The sequence below is a fragment of the Phascolarctos cinereus genome, unplaced genomic scaffold, assembly GCF_003287225.1.
Source record: "Phascolarctos cinereus isolate Bilbo 61053 unplaced genomic scaffold, phaCin_HiC Scaffold_726;HRSCAF=1367, whole genome shotgun sequence".
Taxonomy (NCBI): domain Eukaryota; kingdom Metazoa; phylum Chordata; class Mammalia; order Diprotodontia; family Phascolarctidae; genus Phascolarctos; species Phascolarctos cinereus.
In genome coordinates, this window is record NW_027556098.1 from 270,135,957 (window position 1) to 270,156,791 (window position 20,835).

General features: G+C 38.9%; 1 protein-coding gene across 2 annotated transcripts in view; it reads left to right on the forward strand.

Annotated features, from left to right (window-relative positions):
* The window catches only part of PRDM10 (PR/SET domain 10), a 145,320-nt gene that overhangs the window by 117,938 nt on the left and 6,547 nt on the right, over positions 1-20,835 (forward strand). The window contains exons 19-21 of one of the 2 annotated variants that reach the window (XM_020963794.2): positions 3,002-3,208; positions 4,702-4,864; positions 13,492-13,604. In XM_020963794.2, the coding sequence (XP_020819453.1) occupies positions 3,002-3,208; positions 4,702-4,864; positions 13,492-13,604 (483 nt within the window). The remainder of the gene's footprint in view (positions 1-3,001; positions 3,209-4,701; positions 4,865-13,491; positions 13,605-20,835) is intronic. The other variant, XM_020963795.2, reaches the window with a different exon arrangement.

The following is a 20,835-nucleotide window of genomic DNA, read 5'->3' on the forward strand; positions in this document are numbered from 1 at the left end:
AATATTAATACAGACCTTTGCAAGCCTTAAAGTGCTATGTAAATGCTAAATATTTTTATAATGAATTGATAAAGGGCTCATTTGGTGATCTGTTTTATTTAGGAGTTATGAAGAGAAATTTTGGCCAGGTTTTAGCAGTTCAGATAAGATCCTGTTAGTGTGGTAGAACTGCTGTATACTGTTGTTGTTTGTCTTTCTTCTTGAAGAGGACTATGACAGCAGGGTGGTGATGTCATGACATGCAAATGAGTTGGATTTAAGTGGGGAAGGGCTGTGCAGAGTCACTAGCCTTGCTTTCTCCTCCAGAGCCATCTGGGTCCAGTGGTAAGATATAGATCCAGACAACTGGAGATGGCCCAGGATGCAGTGGGGGACCTTGGCCTTTTTAAGCTAATTTTTCCCAGGTCTCAGTTTGACTAAGGCAATGCCCATTCAGTGATTAAGGCTAGGTAAGAAATGAGCCAAGAAATGGCCTCTTTAAACTAGTTAAAAAAAAAAAAAGAAATTAATCTGGAAGGGGAAGACCCTCAGGGTGTCTGGCCAAAACAGAAACAATTGCTATTTACATTCATTCCGAGCCAGTTGGGGCCCAAAGGATGACTAAATGGGGCTTGGCCTGGGACCTGTTGTTGGCCAATCAATGAGAGCCAGAGTGATTTGGGATGATTTTTTTTTTTAAAGAAAGACCAACCTTAATCTTAACTACTGTAGAAGAGACTGTTTAGTAGGCCATTTCTATTGTGTAACAGTAACCACATGAAGAAAACCTATCAGAGTGTTTGTTGTACTGCCTGACCTGAGGAAGTAGATTTAAGATACAACTGAACAAATTTATCCCTATTTGAAATGCTGAAAATTCCTATCCCCATAACTAATAGCATAACTTCATCTCGTTGGCTGGTGACTGCTTTAGACCCCATCTTGACTGTCTAGTGGATTATTGTTGTTGTTTAGTCGTTTTCAGTCATCTCCAATTCTTTATGACTCCGTTTGGGGTTTTCTTGGCAGAGATACTGGAGTGGTATGCCATTTCCTTCTCCAACTCATTTTACAGGTAAGGAAACTGAGACAAACAGGGTTAAGTGTCCTGCCCAGGGTCACATAACTAGTAAGTATGTCTGAGTTCACTTTTGAACTCTGGTCTTCCTGATTCCAGGCCTGACCCTCTATCCAGCTGTCCAGTGGATTATTAGTTACAAGCTAATAATATTCTCTCTTCCCAGTCCTTTTAGTTAGAAAAAAAATTAAAGGCAAGAAACTTTGATCCCTGTAAGCTTTTCATTCAGTTTGGGAGTAGGAAGGAGTTGACAATTATAGTTTTTATTTTTTAATTTTGTTAAACTTTTAAATTATTTAACTTTTAGAGTTCTAGACTTAAACATTAAATAAACAATATTTCCATATATTTAGTAGAACAGTAAAAGAAAACTGTGCATGAAACTGCAGATCTTTTGTTATGTATACCTTGCTTTTAATTTTAAATATATAATAAATTCAGCATGTAACTTTTAAAGGTATTCTGCTTATTTGTGATTCTTTCTAGCTTTCTTTCTGTTCTCTTTTGTTCATTCAAAAATGCTTCAGTGGCTTTTCTTTCCTCTTCTTTTCTTTACACTATCTCTACCCCTTTTTTACTCTATACTCCTCTCTCCACTATGGGGACAAAAAGAAAAACAAAATTCTTGTAACAAATATACATAGTCAAGAAAAACAAATTTCAACATTGGCTATGTCCAAAAAAATCTTTCTTTCTTCTTCGGTAATCTGTTCTATGTCCATCATCATTCTGTCAGGAAATAGGAAGCATGCTGTGTCCTCTGTCCTCAGAAATCATGGCTTGGTTGTGGCCTTGATCAGAGTTTCTATGTCTTTCAAAGTTGATTTTTCTCTTCTTTTCAGTGTTGTTGTTATTGTATAACTTATTCTGCTGATTCTGCTCATTTCACTTTGTATCACTTCATATTTATCAGAATCCTCTGAAATTGTCTCTTTCATCATTTCTTAGAGTTCAATAATATTCCATTGGTTTCATATACTATAATTTGTTCAACCCTTCTCCCATTGATGGGTTCATTCTTAGTTTCCAGTTGTTTAAAAGAACTAAATGAGCTACTACAAATGCTTTTGTGCATATTGTTTCTTTTCCTCTTTTCTTTGATCTTCTTGGTGTACAGACCTAGTAGGTAGTATTGGTGGGTCATGGGGAATATGCCCATATACTTTTTAATAAGTTCTTCGTACCTAACTCTAAATTGCTTTCCAGAATGGCTAGACCAATTCACAACACCAGTAGTGCATTGGAGTGCCTGTTTTCCTATAGTTCCTTCCATAATTGTCATCTCTGCTAATTTTATGAGTATGAATTGGAACCTCAGGGTTGTTTTAATTTGAATTTTTTTCATTATTAGTAGTTTGGAATGATTTTTCATATGTTTGTTGATAGCTTGGATTTCTTCCTTGGAAAACTGCCCATTCATACATAGCTTTTGACCATTTATAGCAAAATGGCTCTTTAAAAAATTTGAATCAGTTCCTTACATATTATGGATTTGAAACCTTTGTTATAGAAAATTGCTGCAAAGATTTTTTTCCCATTTAATTATTTCCTTCTAATTTTACTATTGTTTTTGTTTATGCAAAAACTTATTAAATTTTGTGTCAGCAAAGTTATCCATTTAATTTTCCATGATCCTCACTATCCCTTATTTGGTTCTTCCCATTCAGTTTAACAGGAGTTTGTATTCCTTCCTCAGCATTTAATAATATTAAAGTTATATGTAATAAAAACCTAATATCCTATTCAAGCAATCACTATTCTCTTTCATGCTTTCTATCTTGGCTTGGATGTAGGCCTTTTGGGGCAGTGAGATATTGTTGAGGTCCTTTATCACCCTTATATTTTTGGAGGGACATTGTTTCAAACTGAACTATTCTTTGTAAAGAGGCTTTCCTTATTTATCAGCAAGTATTTAATTTCTGGGACTGCCTTGCTTTCCTCCAGGCCACTTCACCTCATCAGTCTCAGCATTCAACAGTGGATGTTGGTCAGCTCCATGACCCTCAGACATATACCCAACATGCCATTCAGGTGCAGCACATCCAGGTCGCTGAGCCTACCACCCCAGCTCCATCTTCATCCCAGGTAACTTTCTCCATATCTACTCACCAGGGTGGTCAAAATGAAGATGGCTTCAGAGTCCATGAAGAGGTAATTTAATGAGATTGAAGAGATACCATATCCAATTATGGCATTCTTGGATCTCATTTATCATGATTATTAGTAAGGAATATTAGGTGTCCTTGGATCTTATTTAAAGAGCTTAGCTACTGGTCAAAATATTGACTCTGGGATGGTAGACAAATTTAGATGTGGTCATTTACTTCTGCTATTAAAGATGGTTCCTGTAATAGTGGACTTCAGGTCTTCAAAGATCTATAATTTTATCAGTATGGATACTCCTCACAATACAGATTGTAATTGTTCTATAAATTTGACTTTTGAGAGTAACTGGGGCCAAACATTTCATCTTTAGTCAAAATGGTGGTGAGCCTGTCTGAACTTGGGCCAGTCCTAAGAAAACAGATTTGCAGTCTATCACTAGGACCATACTGCAAAGTTAACTGCTTTGGTATGACCTACCAGAGTTTATGTTCCATTGGCATAGCTCTTTAACAACCCAAGGTGACCTTCACACCATGATGAGACAATAGAAGAGGTCTTTAGTAGAGATGTCATAGCATATTGTAAAGAAGAATTTGTTTTTTTGCTTTTTGATGAATAGAGTGCTGGGCCTGGATTCAGAGAGATCTGAGTTCAAATCTAACTGTAGACATTTATTGGCTGTGTGATCTTGGGCAAGTCACTTAATCTGTCTGCCTCAGTTTTCTTAACTATAAAATAATAGCACCTGCCTTGCAGAGTTCTTATGAGGATCAAATGAGATAATATTTGTAAAGCACTTAGCACAGTGCCCAGCACATAGATGCTCTTAATAAATTTCTTTTCCTTCCCTCCCTCTGTGGCTGTTTGATAGTTTTTCTATTCTTTCTCACAGGATATGAATATTCCTTTGATGTGTGTCTGTGCATAGTTGTTTTTCAGCCTTACACTGAAATGGTATTGAATTCTATCTCTTTACTGCTATTAAATGAAAAGATTGAGTGCAGAATAATGGAAGCTAAGATTCTTGTTTTTCTTTCTTTCTTTTTTTTTTTTGTTGTTGTTAGGCAATGGGGTTAAGTGACTTGCCCAGGGTCACACAGCTAGTAAGTGTTATGTGTCCGAGGCGGACTTGAACTCAGGTCCTCCTGAATCCAGGAAGCTAAGATTCTTGTTCTAGTTTGACCACCCTTATGGATTAGCTATGTGACATAGACAAGTCATTTAACTTCAGTTATTGGTTAAATGACTTAATTTCTAAAGTCATTTAACCTTAGTAATGGAGATAATTACATGTTTATTTGTTTCCCTAACAAAAGTATTGTTCTTTTTTTAGAAACTCAAAAGAATATTCCTTTGACAGCTTAATTATAACTCATTGTTCATTATTAATTATTATTTTACCAAAATTAATATTGCTTGAATAGCTCTGTCTTTTCAGCAATATTGTCATTCATACTGGATTTCTTTAATTCACAAGTTTGTGTTTTGAAACTGTACTGCAAAGTAAGCTAATATATTCTTCTCTTCTGGAATTCTAGGTGGCTGGTCAGCCACTGAGTCCATCTACTCAGCAGTCTCAGCCAGGGCTTAGCCCCTCTCATATGCAAGCCAGCTCTTCAGCACAAGGGCAGCAACAACAGCAGAGTTCATCAGTGCAGCACACATATTTACCTAATACCTGGAGCTCCTTCCGTAGCTATCGTGAGTTACAATAAAGGAATGACTGTTTAGTGTTGGAGCTAGGTTCCTCTAGGTTTTGGTTTGATTTCTTGAAATTGTTGATTTAACTACTACACATCTCAGAATTTGACATGTTTGGACTTCTAATTGGCATCCATGGATTCTTTCAATTGGTGGTTTGTTGCCTGTCTTCAGAAGTTGTGGATAATTTTGTATTATTTCCTTCATTATGGTAGTCTGGTCTTTTGATTGTCATGTTCTTCTGGGCAACCTATAATCCTTAAGTTATTTAACTCAGTATATCCTGTTTTCAAGGTCACATATGTTGGATTATATAGAATTTATGTATTTTTTAATATTGTAGTCTTTAATTTCTCTTCTACTTTGGTAGTTTTGTGTTTTGTCCCTCTCTTTTAACTTCTGTTCTTTGGGGGAAATTCTCTGTCATGTGTTCATATTTTCCTTCTTTGATATTTATCTGTATTTTAAAATTATACATCAAGAATTTTTTTTTGCCTAAATGCATTTCTAATTTCTTTTATGAATTTTATTTCTCTTTTGAGCCATTCTGGAATTTCTTGCTGCCATTCCATGATCTCTGGAGGATTCTGACTTTCATTAGGCAATATTGATTTTCTTTCTTTCATATTATTTGTTTAATATGTTGGTTTCTCTTTAAACTTTTACTCATCTCCCCCCCCCTCTTTTTAATGTTTTAATGTTTCTGTGTCTTGGTTTGGTGCTTGCATGTTAGATTTTTATTCAGGCCTTTTTTCTTGATACTTTGCTGTTTCAGCTTTTCTTTTTTCTTCATCATTCATTTTTTGGTTCCTATTCTTCCACTGCTGCACAGACCCCTGAGGTTGAGCTTCTGGGCAACTTCAACTTCCTTGCATTGGGGGGTTGTGGGGTCATCCAAGCTACTTCCTTGCTCTGAGTAACATTTGGAGGACGGGAATTGCTCTTGTTGAGATTCCAGCTTCTTTTCCAGTATACCTGATGCTCTGTTCCTTCTAGACTATGGCCCTCTATCCTGCATTCAGAATATTTTTACTCCTGTATAATTCCTCATCCTACCACCTCCTTTATTTCATTGTGTCTGAGCAGAATCACTACCTGCCCCTTTTTGTGGGATCTTGACAGGTTTGGGTAGAATCACTGCTACCATGGGGGAATCAGACCCTGAAACAAGTCTGAGACTTTGCTTATATAGAGTGGGTGGGATGCATGGAGTTGGTTGAGAGCCGAATCACTTAATACTGGTATAAATATTAACATTTTCTGGAGTTAACTCATGAGGTTAGCCTTGCACAGGGGTTCTGTCTTCTTATCTTGTGTAATCAGTTGTAATTAATTACTCCATGTTCTGCGCTGGGCCTGATTCAGGCCTGTTTCCCAATAGTTGAGATTCAATATTGTCACAAAAGGAGACACTCATATATCACTCAACAGTTAAGAAAAGGAGATTTACTTAGCCATTTCAGGAGAAGGTTATTCAAGAAGGATAGACATTGAGGATGCTTTGAGTTGATTTTACTGAGTGAAGATCCCTTGCCTCAATTGCCCAGTGCTTTTCATCAGCCAAGGATCAGAGAGAACACCTGGAACTCCTCGTGTTTGCTTTGTACTCAGGTGACAAGGAAGTGATGTCAGTAGCCTAAGCTTTTAGTCCCTGGAGGCAACTAATGTCTCAAGGATGGTTTCAGTATGGTTTAGAGAAAAGCTTAGCCTAATTTGGTAGGGACAAGGATTTGCATATTTTACCTATCACATTCTGTGTCTGTAATATAATTCTTCCCCCTTTAAAAAAAGATTTTGGACTTGAAAGTTTTCAGAAAGCAACTATTCCACAGTCTTCTTGGTCACATCACTTTTAGTTGCATTTTATCTAACTTTCACCAAGTTGTCTAAAAATAAAGGTCTGTTGGCTTTTCTTACTTTGCTTCTGATGTTAAGATCCATAATTATAATTAGCCAGAAAAGATTTCATCATAAGTAGTGGAAAAAGTACCAGATTTAGAATCTAAGAACCTGTATTTCATTCCCAAGTTTGCAGTTTCATAGGTGTGTAACCTTAGACGTGTCACTTGACATCTCTGATCATTTATAAAATGGATATTTAATTTAGCAAATATTAAGTGCTTACTACATACAGAACACTGTGTTAGGTAATTGGTGAGATACAAAGTTTAGATAAGACATGTATGGGGTATATAGAGATAGTTACAATACAAAATAATATATAATAGGTGCATAAGAGGAAAGGAAAGAGCAATATGATGCCTGATGGGGAAAAAAAATGATCCTGGGGAGGATCAAGGAAGATTTCATAGAGGAGATGACCTTTGAATTGGGCTTTAAAGGCTGAGTATTAATTCAGCAGAAGGAAAAAGGATATTCTAGGGATAGGGGATATTTTAAGCAAAGACATAAAAGATAGGAAAGTACATAGTATATGTAAATGACAATAGTCCAGTTTGGTCAGCCAGTAGAGTACATGGAAGGGAGATAGTATGAGAGAAGGCTAGACAGCTTGGGCAGGGGAGGGAGGAAGAGAGCAGATGGTGAAGGGCCTTGAATTCCATGGTATGACTTGTACTTTGCAGCATAGGCAATAGGGAGATATTATGCTGATATTACTAAATCTATACTTAAGCAAGATGTCTGGTAGTATATGATGGATAGTTTGGAAGGACAGTATTGAAGTCAGAAAGATCAGTTATGAGGCTGTTGCAGTAATCCAGATGGGTGGAAATTGAAAATATAATGAGCTTATTGTATTTGGGGACAAATCCATCCCTTCTCGAGACATTCCTTTTCTTGTTAAGGGCACACACTGTCTTCCCTCAGGCACAAAGGTTCACAGCCTTGGAGTCATCCTTGACTCATCTCTCCCTCTTCCACATTCAGTCAGTTGCCAAGTCCTGTTGATTCTGCTGCCACTGTTTGCCACATCCATCCCTTCTATTCACATGGCCACCACCATAGTTCAGACCTTCATCTTCTTTTGCCTGGACTATTACAATAGCCATCTAATTAATTTCCCTGCCACAAGTCTCTCCCTTCCATATAACTACCAAAATGATATTGATAAAACACAGTATTGACTATGTCACTGCTTTGCTGAAGAATCTTCATTCACTTCCTTTTGCTTCTAGAATAAAGTCCTCTGCCTGGTATTTAAAACCCTCTATAACATGGCTTTAACTTATCTTTCTGGCCTGATTACACATTATTTTCCTCCCACATTGTGTAATGCAGCCCAACAGCCTGCTTATTGAGCTTTATCTCTTCTGTATGCCTTTGTTATTGCTGTCCACCATGCCTGGAATGCTCCCTCTTTTGCCTCTGTATCACAAGGATCCCTAGCTTTCTTCCTGATCCTTTCCTTTGTTAATGTTCTCTCTGTTCCCCTTCTCATATGCTTAGTCTGTATATATTTGTTGTTTACTATGTACATGCTATTTTCACCCATATTAGTTTGTCTGTTTCAAACATTCTCAATTGAAACAGAGTTTTGGTATCTCTTCTCTCCGACACCCTCTCCTGACACTGTCTTTGCTAGCAAACGCCCTCCCTTTCTCAGCTGAGGACCCAGCCTCATACTTCACTCAAAAACTGAGGCCAGTTGCTGAGAGCTTTTCAGTCTTCCCTCCTTCTCATCTCACCTAGACATTTTCCCATACTTTCCCCTCCTTCACCTGTGTCACATGTTGAAGTGCCTTTTTCCTTTCCAAGGCAAACCACTCAACATGCGCTCTTGATTCTATCTCCTTTCATTTTCTTTTTGTCTCTTTTGTGATCCTCTGCTTTCTCTTTAATCTTCAGTCTCTCTGTATTTGCTGGGTCCTTCTCTACTGCCTACTGTGCATGTCTCTTCCTCCCTTAAAAATCCTGACCATCTCTATATCTCTCTTCCCTTTCTTGGCTAAACTCTTTGAGAAAGACATCTACACTAGGTGCTACTAGTTTCTTTCATCTAACTTGATTCTAAACCCACTGCAGTCTGGCTTCCAACTTTATAATTCAACTAAAACTGTTTTTTCCCCCCAAGGTTACCACTGATCTCTTAATTACCAAAACCTTCCTGACATCTACTGTATTTGACATTGCTGGTTACCCTCTCTTCCTGGAAACTCTCCTCTCTAGGTTTTCATGGCTACTCTGTCTGTTTGTTCTTCTTATTCTCCTTAGCAAATTTCATATAGGGCACACCCATTTGAGGTGTCCCTCAAAGATCAGGCCTTGGCCCTCTACTCTTCTTTCTGCTATTCTTTCACTTGGTCCTTACCTGCTCCTAAGGATTCAGTAATCATCTCTATGTAGACGATTCTATTTTTGTGCAGTTTTTTAATGTAGATAATTCTTAAATCTACATATCTAACATTAGTCTTTCTTCTGAGCTACACTTGAACATCACTAATGACCTTTTGGACATATTTAAAAGGGTGTCCTGTGGGCATCTCAGGCTCAACATTTCCAAAACAGAACTCATTATCTTTCCCTCTAAAGCCTCTTCTCTCCTCAACTTTCTTATTGCTGACAAGAGAACCACTATTCTCTCAGTCATCCAGGCTCATTACCTCATTGTCATCCTTAATTCCTCACTTGTACTCACCCCCCATATCCAGTATGTCGTCCATTCTTGTCATTTCTACCTTCACAACTTTTCTCAGCTATATCCCCTTCTCTCCATTCACCTAGCCACCACCTTAATGCAGGACCTTATCACCTCATACCTGGACTACTGCAGTAGCCTGCTATGTTGGGTCTTCCTGCCTCACTCAAGTCTCCCTACTCTAATGCATCTTCCACTCAGTTGCCAAAGGGATTTTCTTAAAGCTCAGGTCTGACCATGTTGTTCCCTTTACTCAGTAAAATCCAGTAGCTCCCTATTACCTCTGGGATCAAATATTAAAGTCCTTCATAACCTGGCCTGTTCCTACATTTTAAATCTTATGCCTGACTCCCTTCCTGGTGCTCCACCATTCAGCAACACTGGCCTTTTTGCTGGTCCTCAAACACAGCACTCAGCCTTTTGACTTCTTGCCTTTTCACTGCCGTCCCTCCTGCCTGGAATGTTCTCCTTCCCCATCTCCATCTTTCAGCTTTCCTGGCTTCTTCTAAGACTCATCTCAAATCCCTCCTTCATAAAGAGGCCTTCCCTTGGAATTGCTTTCCATTTACACTGTATGTATCTCGTTTGTACATTGTTATTTGCCTCTTGTCTCCCCCATTACAGTTTGAGTTCCTTGAGTGCAAAGACCATATTTTTGCCATTTTATTTGTATCTTCAGTGCATAGCACAGTGTCCGCCATGTAGCAAGCATCTAACAAATATTTATTTACTGACTGGACTGACCACTTAGAAGGTGAACTTCTTGAGAGCTAGGAATGTTTTTGTTTTTGGCATTGTATCTCCTGTCCTTAGCACTGTGCCTCACGTGTGACAGATGCTTAATAAATGCTTTGTTGTTGTTTAGTTGTTTCAGTCATCTTGACTCTTTGTGATCCCACATAGGGCAGAGATCCTGGAGTGGTTTGCTGTTTCCTTCTCCACCTCATTTCACAGACGAGGAAACTGAGGCAAACCAGGGTTAAGTGACTTGCTCAAGGTCACACAGTAAGTGTCTGAGTCTGGATTTGAACTCAGGTCTTACTGACTCTGGGCAGCTAGTTGGTACAGTGGATATAGAGTGCTGGGCCTGGATTCTCTCCACACCCTCTCCCATCCATTGAGAAGGCAAGAAATATGATAACCATTACATATGAAGTCACACAAAAAATATTTCCATATTGGCCATGTAGTAGGGGGGAAAGAAAGAAAATTAAAGAAGTGGGGAAAAAAAGTGCTTCAGTCTGCAGTCAGAGTTCGTCAATTATCTCTCTGGAGGTGGATAGCATTTTTCATCACGAGTCCTTTGGAGTTGTCATTTTGTCCATTTATCCATTTTTAATGTCCTTCTTGTCACTGACTCCTATGCATCTCTCTATAAACATGCTTAGCCTTTCCAGTCCCTGTTGAAAGTCCTGTAGTTATGTAGCTACCATTCCACTCATCTCCACTTGACCAATAACAACCTTCTTGAAAAAGGTGTCTTAATGCTCCTCTTCCATTATCTCCTGAAACTCTTTGCAATTTGGCTTCTGCACACTATGCTCTATTGAATTCTAGGTTTATTAATGATTTAGTCATGGAGATGAATGGCTTTTTTTTTTCAGTCCTTATAGTCACTCTGAAGCTTTTGAGTGTCTCAATATTCTCTCTTCCCTTGGCTTTAGAGACATCACCCGCTTCAGGTCCTCCTTTGATCTCTCTAAATGCCTCTCTTTTTCCTTCACTGTCTCCTCATCTGGTTTCCATCCTTTTAATGTGGTCATTACCCAAGTGGCTGCCCTTTTCCCCCTCTCTTCTCTCTCTGATAGCCATTTTGGGGAGGTAGAATTAACAGGACTTGGCAAATGATTGGACACCAATGAGAGCTGAAACAGTTGGAAGATTTAAAAGTAATGTCATGGTTTCAACTATAGAGACCAGGTGTAGGTTGGTAGAGACATTATTACTTGTACCATGCACCTAACAATGTTGTTGTGAGAATCTAACATGTATAAAACTCTTTATAAAGCCCCATGTAAGTGTGAACTGCTCTTATTTTTGTTGTTGTAAGGTTCAGGGTCATCCCTGCCTCAGGATAGTGTGGATGAGAAGAGGAAAAGCCGATGCTAGTCAAATTTCTAGAGCTAAGTTCTTAGCAAAGAAGTTTGGGCAGTGGCACATGGGTATTGAACTCATGACAGTGGCATTCATGATGGGACTCACTTTATCTAAGATTATGGTTTATGAAGGGATAAGCAATTTTTGAGTATGTTAACCACATTGTATAGTGTAGAATCTTAAGTCTGGACTGCCTAACAGACATAGGAATTCTCTTTATAACATTATAGATGAATGGTATTCAAAGCCTTCCACAATTTTGCCCTTCTCTACCTTCCTAGCATTATCTCATATCCCTCCTCTCTGTGTACTTTGTGTTCCAGCCAAAACGAACTATTCTCTGCTCTTTACCCTGTATTCTCCTGCCTCTGTGACTTTACTTACCTATACTTTTCCCTATATCTGGAATGTCATCTCACTTTGAGAACTCCTATTTTTTTAAAGCCCAACTCAAGGCCTACCTCTTCAAGGAATCTTTCCTGATTCCCCTGCTTGATAAAGACCTTCTTCCTTAACCCTCTTAGAAAACATTGTCTTGCTATTCTCTAATACAGGGTGTCCCAAAAGTCATAGTGCATTTAAAAACCTTAGTTGATTAAAGCTGCACTGACTGTTGAGATTGCCCATATGTTTCTCCTATAATACTTTAAATATTGTAGGTTTATCAGAGCTCTGATAAAATGCTTAGATGTTCCACTGATGACACTCTTCCTCCCACCCAGTAACTTAGCAGAGAGTCTTAGCAGAGAGTCATCAGGAGCTGTTGTAGCTGAAAAATTCATCACCCTGAGCCCAACCTGATGAATGAAGAGTTTGTCTAAATTTAGCTAGCCTGCTTCTCAGATGAGGGACGTAGAATCTAATATCAGGCCCATCATGGAATATTACGTGTTATGATATTGGGGTCTTATTCCCTATTCAGCTCCAGGAGTCCAAGGGCCATGCCTTATTTAAGCTTGGAATTTCCTCCATTAACACAGTGCTCGCACATAGAAGGTGCATAAACTATTTTTGCTGAATTAAGTTGAATGAAAGTGGTCCTGATTATTCTGTGCGTGGACTGACTATACAGTTTTATCCGCTAGATGTAGAAAGGGGATGTGATGATGGCAGAACTGGTAGATTGGAGAGGTGGGTGAGTTACAAGCTGCAAGAGTTGGGCGAACAAGACATAGCGACCTTTCTTTCCATTCCCCATAACAGGGTACCCTTTCTTTCTTTCTCCTTCTGGTGCTCTACCTCTGGCCCTTCCTTTGGCACTCATTCATGGCCCTTAGTTGAAAAATGGTTTCTTAACTCTATTTGACTTCTGTCATTTGGTTGTTTTTATTGTTTCCCCATAGATGGCAAAGTCAAGCCCCGCATATGGGGGGCTTGTTTGTTTACTGCAACTAACAGTTTCGCCTTGGCTAGTAAAAATTACTCCAATTTTTTTTTTAACAAGCAATGATAATAAGCCCTATTGAGGAGAATAGAGTGTTTTTTTTTTAGTTGTGGGTTGTTCAATCTTCGGTAATTATTTACATGGTTCTCTTGAATTGTTGAATTCAGAATCCCCATTTGAAGGACTTATTGCCTGTGTCTGCTTTATGGGCTGTTACCTTTCTTGGAAGAAGGGCCAGTCATTTCCTGCTCTGGTACCATGGGCCTGCTGCATCTCTGTGCTCTTCCTCTTGTGGTCTTTAAGCAGTAGACCCCAAGACTTGGCTGGGTGGCTTCTTTTACCCTCTTCTTGCTTCCTCTTCTGTCTTTTCTTGGATTCCTTGTCACCTAACAACCTACAGGGTATGGAATTTCAGGTCTTTATTTTTTTCCTGAGAGGCTTATAACAGGCAGCTTCTATGGGGAATGTTGCTACCAACAAAACATTTAGTTCTGTAAACTGTCATTTTAAACTATGAAACCACTGAACTGTGGGTATTTTCTTTTTCAGCATCTGAGCTCCAAATGATGGCCATTCCTCAGGGTCAGTATGTGATTGCAGAGACAGCTGTCACCACTCCTGTTACCACTGTGAATACTGGCCAAGTGAAAGCAGTTACTCAGGTAAGCAAAGAATTGGTTCCCTGTCCTGACTGGTGGTAGTGTTGGACCAGGTTTCAGGCGTAAAGGTAGACTGAAATGATACTTTGACATGCATCAATTCATTCAATAATTCCTTAAGCATTTATTAAGTGCCTACTATGTGTCAGGCACAGTGCTTAGCTTGGGGTGGGGGTGGGGCAGGGGATACCAATAAGAAAAAGACAGTCTCTGCCCTCAAAAGCTTATTGGGGGAAGACAATATGTAAAAGGAGGCTTCAAAGCTGTGGAGTTGGGGTGGGGGAGGATAGGTACCTGGTTCAGGGACATGTGTTCCAGTGAGTTGAAACCAGACAGAGCTGCAGATGCAAAGTAGAGTGAACTTGCAAGTCTGCCCCTATAAAGGAAGGCTTTGGGAGGAGTTTGGTACTCTAATCAGAGGGGAGAAGAGGCTGAGGGAACTGGTTTCCAGGCTTCAGTTGACAGTATGGTGATGAGATTAGAAGTGAGGAGCCTATCCTGGGAAGGGCATCTTGTTCTTTGCAGATGCAATAGATGATACATAATCATCTTCTCCTGGGCTTTCCACTCAAATCATAGCATTTGAAACATTCTTTTTTTATGATTTAAAAATAATATTACTGATCTGTCTTGCTGATAAGTTAATCTTTTAGAAGGTAAAGAAAGTGATGAAGAGATCTGCTACTCTGTATATACAATTCTGACCCACAAGGAAGACTTGGTTGATGAAAGAGAAGTGATAAAACCTTAGGAGAAAATTATGATTATTCTAGCGTTGGTGACTGCTATAGAAGACAAAGATGGACATAATCTGTCATGAATTGATGGCTAGGCTGGCATGGTAGATGGAGGGCTTGACTTGGAGTTAGTAAAACCCGGGTTGAGATCCATCTTCTGACATTTGGTAGCAGTGTGACAATGGGCAAATTACTTAATCCCAATGAGTCTCAGTTTCTTCATCTATAAAATGGAGATAACTTCATAGGGTTGTTGTGAGACTCCAAAATCATCATATAGAACACTGTACACTCTTTAAAGTACTAAGTAAATTAATAATCGTTGAAATAGCAGATTTAGAAAAGTTCAGATGAATGATAGTTATGATCCCATGGCCTGAGACTTAAATAGGGAAGACAACTCAAGAAGATCCTGTATTTAGAGCTAGAAAGGACCTTGGAAGTTGTCTAGCCCCACCCCCACTCCCCATTTTATAGATTATAAAACTGAGGCCTAGAGAAGTTACCTAACTTGCCCAGTGACATACAGGTAGTCACTATCAAAGCTGGGATTCAAATCCAGGCCCTTTGATTCCAAATCCAACACTGCATTGCACTGTGCTGTTTTTCCTTTCTCCCATGTCTTTCTTCTCTAATGTGTCCTGTACACTACTGCCAGGCTGATTTTTCTTAATTCCCTTTTCCATCATGGCCCTTTCCTGCTCAAGAACTTCCAAGGATTCTTAATGGCCTGGAACATCAAGTCTGAGTTCTTCTTCCTGCCTTTCACAATTTCATAGACTTTCAGAATTGGAAGAACCCTAGTAATCATCTAGTTCCTTTTTCGTCTTCTATCCACGCTCAAAAAAGACTGTCTAACCTTTACTCAAAGACCTCTAGTGAAGGGGAACAACTGCCTCCCAAGGTGGTCCATTCTCTAATTGTTGGGGGGGTGGGGTTCCTTTTACATTAAGCTGATATTTGCTTCTTTGCAGCTTCTACCAATTGCAGAACAAATCTACCCCCCCCATTTCACATATCAGCCTTTGAAATATTTGAAACCTTTTAATTACATGAAGACAGCAATCATGTTCCTTCTGAGTTTTCTATCTTTAAGTTTATTGTCCCTCGTTCCTTCAGGTGATTGTAGAATGGCATGCACTTAAGGTCCTTCCCATTCTGATTGCTCTACTCTAGACATTCTGTAATTTATCCACATCAGTCAATAAAAACTTATTAAGCGCCTATTATGTGCCATGCACTGTGCTAAGCCCTGGGGATACAAATATGAAAAAAGAAAAATAATTCCTACCCTCAAAGAGCTTACAATCTAATGGGGAAAGACAACACACAACAGGAAGCTGAAAAGTGGAAGGGGAGGAGAGAAGGTACCCAAATTGGGGGCATGGTGGAGAAGTCAGGGAAGCTCCAGGGTAGTACAGCTAGATGAGAAATGAGATTTCTGAGCAGAGCTCAGACTTAAATGGGGGTTTGGGGATCAGGGCTCCACCATCCTGTCAGAGGGTGATAAAGTGGACTCTCAGGGCTGATAAGATTTTACTTATGAGGCAATTGAGGTTTTCCCAATAATGAACTTCCTGGGATTTGGTAGAGAAGTAAGGGAAGTCCCAGAGTGATATATCCAGCTGAGAAATGAGAAATTGTCCTTCCGATGCCCTTTCTAAACTGTGGTACACAGAAGTATACAATACACGACGTGGCTGTGCAGTTACATCCACCAGTTCTTTCAGGATGTGCTCTCCCTGGGTCAGAATGTAGCAGGACTATTACCTCCCTATTACTGGAAGCTATGCCTTTGATGCAGGACAGCTAGGTGGCAGAGTGGATATAACGTGAGGCCTAGAGTAAGGAAGATCTGAGTTGAAGACACAGATACTTACTGCCTGTGTGACCCTGGGCAAGTCACTGAACCCTGTTTGCCTCAGTTTCCTGATCTGTAAAATGAGGTGAAGAAGGAAACGGCAAACCACTCTGTATCTTTGACAAGAAAATCCCAAATGGGGTCAGGAAAGAGTCTGACACGGTTCAACAACAATATCTTTCTTAATGCAGCCTAACATCATGTTGGCTTTTTTAACTGTTAGGTAACATTTCTGACTCATGTTTTGACTTCTAAATGCTATTTCATTCATTCCTTCATCAATTTCTAGTCATTTATGTACTATTATCTAGTTCACATACTTTTGCCACAAGAATAACACCAGATACTTTGTCAAATCTTTGATAAAATCTGATAAACTATAGTTACCATATTCTCTTGAATACAGTTTAGTAACCTTGTCAGTAAAGGAAATTTAGTTATCAAGTTCTCCTTTTGCTCGTTTTCATTGATACCTTTTGTTTTTAAATCACATTTATTTTCAAATGTATTCTTCCTACCCTTTCAGCAAGCCTCCTCTCCTGTAACAGAGATTTAAAAAGAAAAAACAATGTTCAGGATATTCCATCAAATGGTCTAACAACATATATAACATTTTATACCTAGAGTTTCCCAGCACTGCAAGGAAAAGAGGAAGATACATTGTCTCAGCTCTGGAGCCATGCCTGGCCAATCTAATTTTATAGTGTTTAGTTTTGTTTTTTTCTGTCTACATTTTTTGTAGCATGCTTCCTTTTTGATGATGCCATACTGACTCTTTGTAATCACTGCTTCCATGTCTTTTAGTAACATTGTAAAATTGAAGTCAAGCTCACTGGCCATTAGTTTTTAGACTCCATTTTCTTCCATTTTTTGAAAATCAGGATAACATTTACCTTTTAGTCTTCACTTTTTTCCCATGATCTGTCAAATATTACTGATGGTGGCTCTGCAGTTACATCCACCAGTTCTTTCAGGATCCAAGATATAGTTCATTTGGGTCACGTGACTTGAATTTATCAAAGGAAGCTAGTTACTCACTAACTGCTAGGTTAATGGGATTCTCAAATGAAACAATACCTGTAAGTGCTTTATATATTTTAAAGTGTTTTATAAATGCCCACCATCCAGGACATCTTCCTCACTTACCTCTCATAAGCCCTCTGTCCTTATTTTGCCCACATTCCTTCCTGTGCATTGCCAACATCTTGCCACCTGGTCTCTGGTTATCTTTCTTATTCTCTTCCTACAAGACCTTGGTCTCTGCTCATTGGAACTTGGGCTGTAAGGTGGAGAGATCATGGCCATTTTCCAGCCATGTTATACTATATGAACCCCCATCCTCTTACCTTTCTATCCTTTTCTGTGTTTTCTTCCCCCATTAGAATGTAAACTCCTCAGGGACAAGGATTGTCTTTTTTTTTTTCCTGTCTCAGTTCATTCATTCATTTATTTAATCATCTATTTTTTTTGAGTAGAATTTTATTTTCCCCCAATTACATGTAAAAACAATTTTTAACATTTGTTTTCTTTGAGTTCCAAATTCTCTTCTTCTCTCCTTTCTTTCCCCCTTCTGAGACGGTAAGCAATCTGATGAAGGTTATACATATGTGGTCATATAAAACATATTTCCATATTAGTCATTTTGTGGAAGAAAATTTTAACCACAAAATATGAAAGAAGGAAAGAAAGTGAAAAATAGTATGCTTCAGTCTGTATTCAGATACCATCAGTTCTTTCCCTAGAGCAGGATAGCATTTTTCATGAGTCTTGAGATTGTCTTGGATCATTGTATTGTGAGAATAGCTAAATCATTCACAGTTGCTCATTGTACAATGTTGTTGTTACTGTGTACAATGTTCTCCTGGTTCTGTTCTCTTCACTTTGCATTATTTTGTGTAAATCTTTCTAGTTCTTTTTGAAAGCATCCTGCTCGTCATTTCTTATAGCACAATAATATTCCATTACAATCATATACCACAGCTTGTTCAGCCATTCCCCACTTGATGGGCATCCCTTCATTTTCTAATTTTTTGCCACTACAAAAAGAACTTTTATAAATATTTTTGTACAAATAGGTTTTTTCCTTTTTTTTTTTTCCAGTTTCTTTGGGATACAGATCTAGCATTGGTTATTGCTGAGTCAAAGGGTGTATATAGTTTTATAGCCCTTTAGACATAGTTCCATATTGTTCTCTGTAATGGTTGGATCAGTTCACAACTCCTCCAGTGCATTAGTGTGAAGGCGGGGATTATCTTGCTGGCTTGTATTTGTATTCACAGTGCTTAGCACAGGACCTGGCACATGGTAAACAATAAATTATTTTAATTCACTCATTCAAAGTATAAACTCTTTAGCTTTTAAAACCATTTACAACCTGGTCTCACATTGTCTTTCTAGCCTCACTGGACATTACTTCTCCACCTGCCCTCTGAGCTCTAGCCCAATTGGCCTGTTCTCTGTTTCTCCCACATGACATTGTACCTCCTGTCTCTGTTGCTTTCTCACTGGCTTTTCCCTTTTCCATCATGGCCCTTTCCTGCTCAAGAACCTCCAAGGATTCTTAATGGCCTGGAACATCAAGTCTGAGTTCTTCTTCCTGCCTTTCACAATTTCATAGACTTTCAGAATTGGAAGAACCCTAGTAATCATCTAGTTCCCTTTTTGTCTTCTATCCACGCTCAAAAAAGACTGTCTGACCTTTACTCAAAGACCTCTAGTGAAGTAGTGAAGGGGAACAACTGCCTCCCAAGGTGGTCCATTCTCTAATTGTTGGGGGGGTGGGGTTCCTTTTACATTAAGCTGATATTTGCCTCTTTACAGCTTCTACCTATTGCAGAACAAATCTACCCCCCCCATTTCACATAATAGCCTTTGAAATATTTGAAACCTTTTAATTACATGAAGACAGCAATCATGTTCCTTCTGTAGCTTAGGCACAGTATTCTGCATGAAGCCTTTCTGATTTCCCTTCCTACCAAGTACTATTTCCTCCTTCCCAAACTACTTTAATTAATCTATATATTTTTGTAGAAGAGAGGAAGAGAGGTGGCTAGGTGGCTCTGTTGAGAGTGTGCTAGGCCTGGAGTCAGAAGACCTGAGTTCAAATGTGGCCTTAGGCACTAGCTGTGTGACCCTGGGCAAGTGACTTAACCTTGTTTGCCTCAGTTTCCTCATCTGTAAAATGAGCCATAGAAGGAAATGGCAAACCATTCTAGTATCTTTGCTAAGAAGACACCAAAAAGGTGCCATGAAGAGTTGAACATGACTGAAAGCAACTAAACAACATGTACTTGTATTTATTAACATTGCATTTATGCTGTGTGTATGTATGTGTACATACATATACACTCTTCCCACCCCCATTTTGTCTCCCTTCTTTAGAATGTGAGCTCTCTGAGAGTATGGATTATTTCATCTTTTGTACTTTTATCCCTGGTACCTAGTACAAGTGCCAAGCGCTTTGTTGTTGTTACATTGAATAAACACTTTTTGGTTGATTTGATTGATCACTAATTATCTCCTTGACTATCTTGAGTGTCAACTCCCTAATAGCCATCTCGATTCTGTCTTGTCTAATCTAAAGGTCCTTTCCTTGGCAAGAAAACAGGAACAAAATCAGAATTGAGCAGAACTTTTCTGTCATTTTCATTGTCCCGTTCACCCTGAGAAGCAATTGTACCCTTTTGTTGAATTCAACAAGTAGTTATAAAGCACTTGTTACAAGCAGATGCTTGGGATAATAAAGACCAAAAGCAGTGGACGCTGCTTTTGGAGAGTTTACATTCTTTTTTGGAGAAAAACAACATGTAAAATATGTAAATAAAACAAAAATGTATACCAAGTTATTTATTGGCCCTGGGGGATAAAGGGAGAGAGGATGGCATGGGAATATGAATATAATATGAAAGGCAGTTTAACAGTTGAACAGGTTTCAGAGGGTACATTGAAAGAGTATGGAAGAATAGGATGGAGGGGTGGAGCTAACATGGATGGTTATGAAGGATCAGGGCAGTGGTCAGGAAAGTCCTCAATTAGCCTGGGACTGAAGGATAGGGATTCTGAATGGAGGGTTAGGGCGGTACTTTGGCATGTCCTTCACAGTGGTAAAGGTAGTATTGATTTTAAATATCAACAGCTATTTTTGACTATCGGCTGCTAGATGGTGCAATGGATCGAGTGCTGGAGCTGTAGTCAGGAACACCTAAGTTCAAATACAGCTTCAGATACTTTCAAACTGTGTGACCCTGGGCAACTCACATAGCCTCTGCCTACCTCAGTTTTCCTCATCTATAAAATAGGGATCATAATAACATAATAGGATAGTCCCTGAGGATTATTATGAGAATAAATGAGATATTCATAAAGTGCTTTGTAAACCTTAAAGTGCTATATAGATGCTAGATAGAGTCTTTGATTCTACTTTTGTCCCCAATAGAAATATCCTTTAAAAAAAAAAAGAAAAACAAGCCCAACCTCTAATTTTTAGCACTCTGATGCAATTTTCATAGTACTGTCCCACACTCTTGCATTCATCCTTTCTGTTACCTGTCCTTGCCTCCATCTTCTCTACATATCTTTATTTATATCAAAGTTGATTGGGGAGTTCCCTGTTCTTCTCCATCAGCCTCTTCTAGAC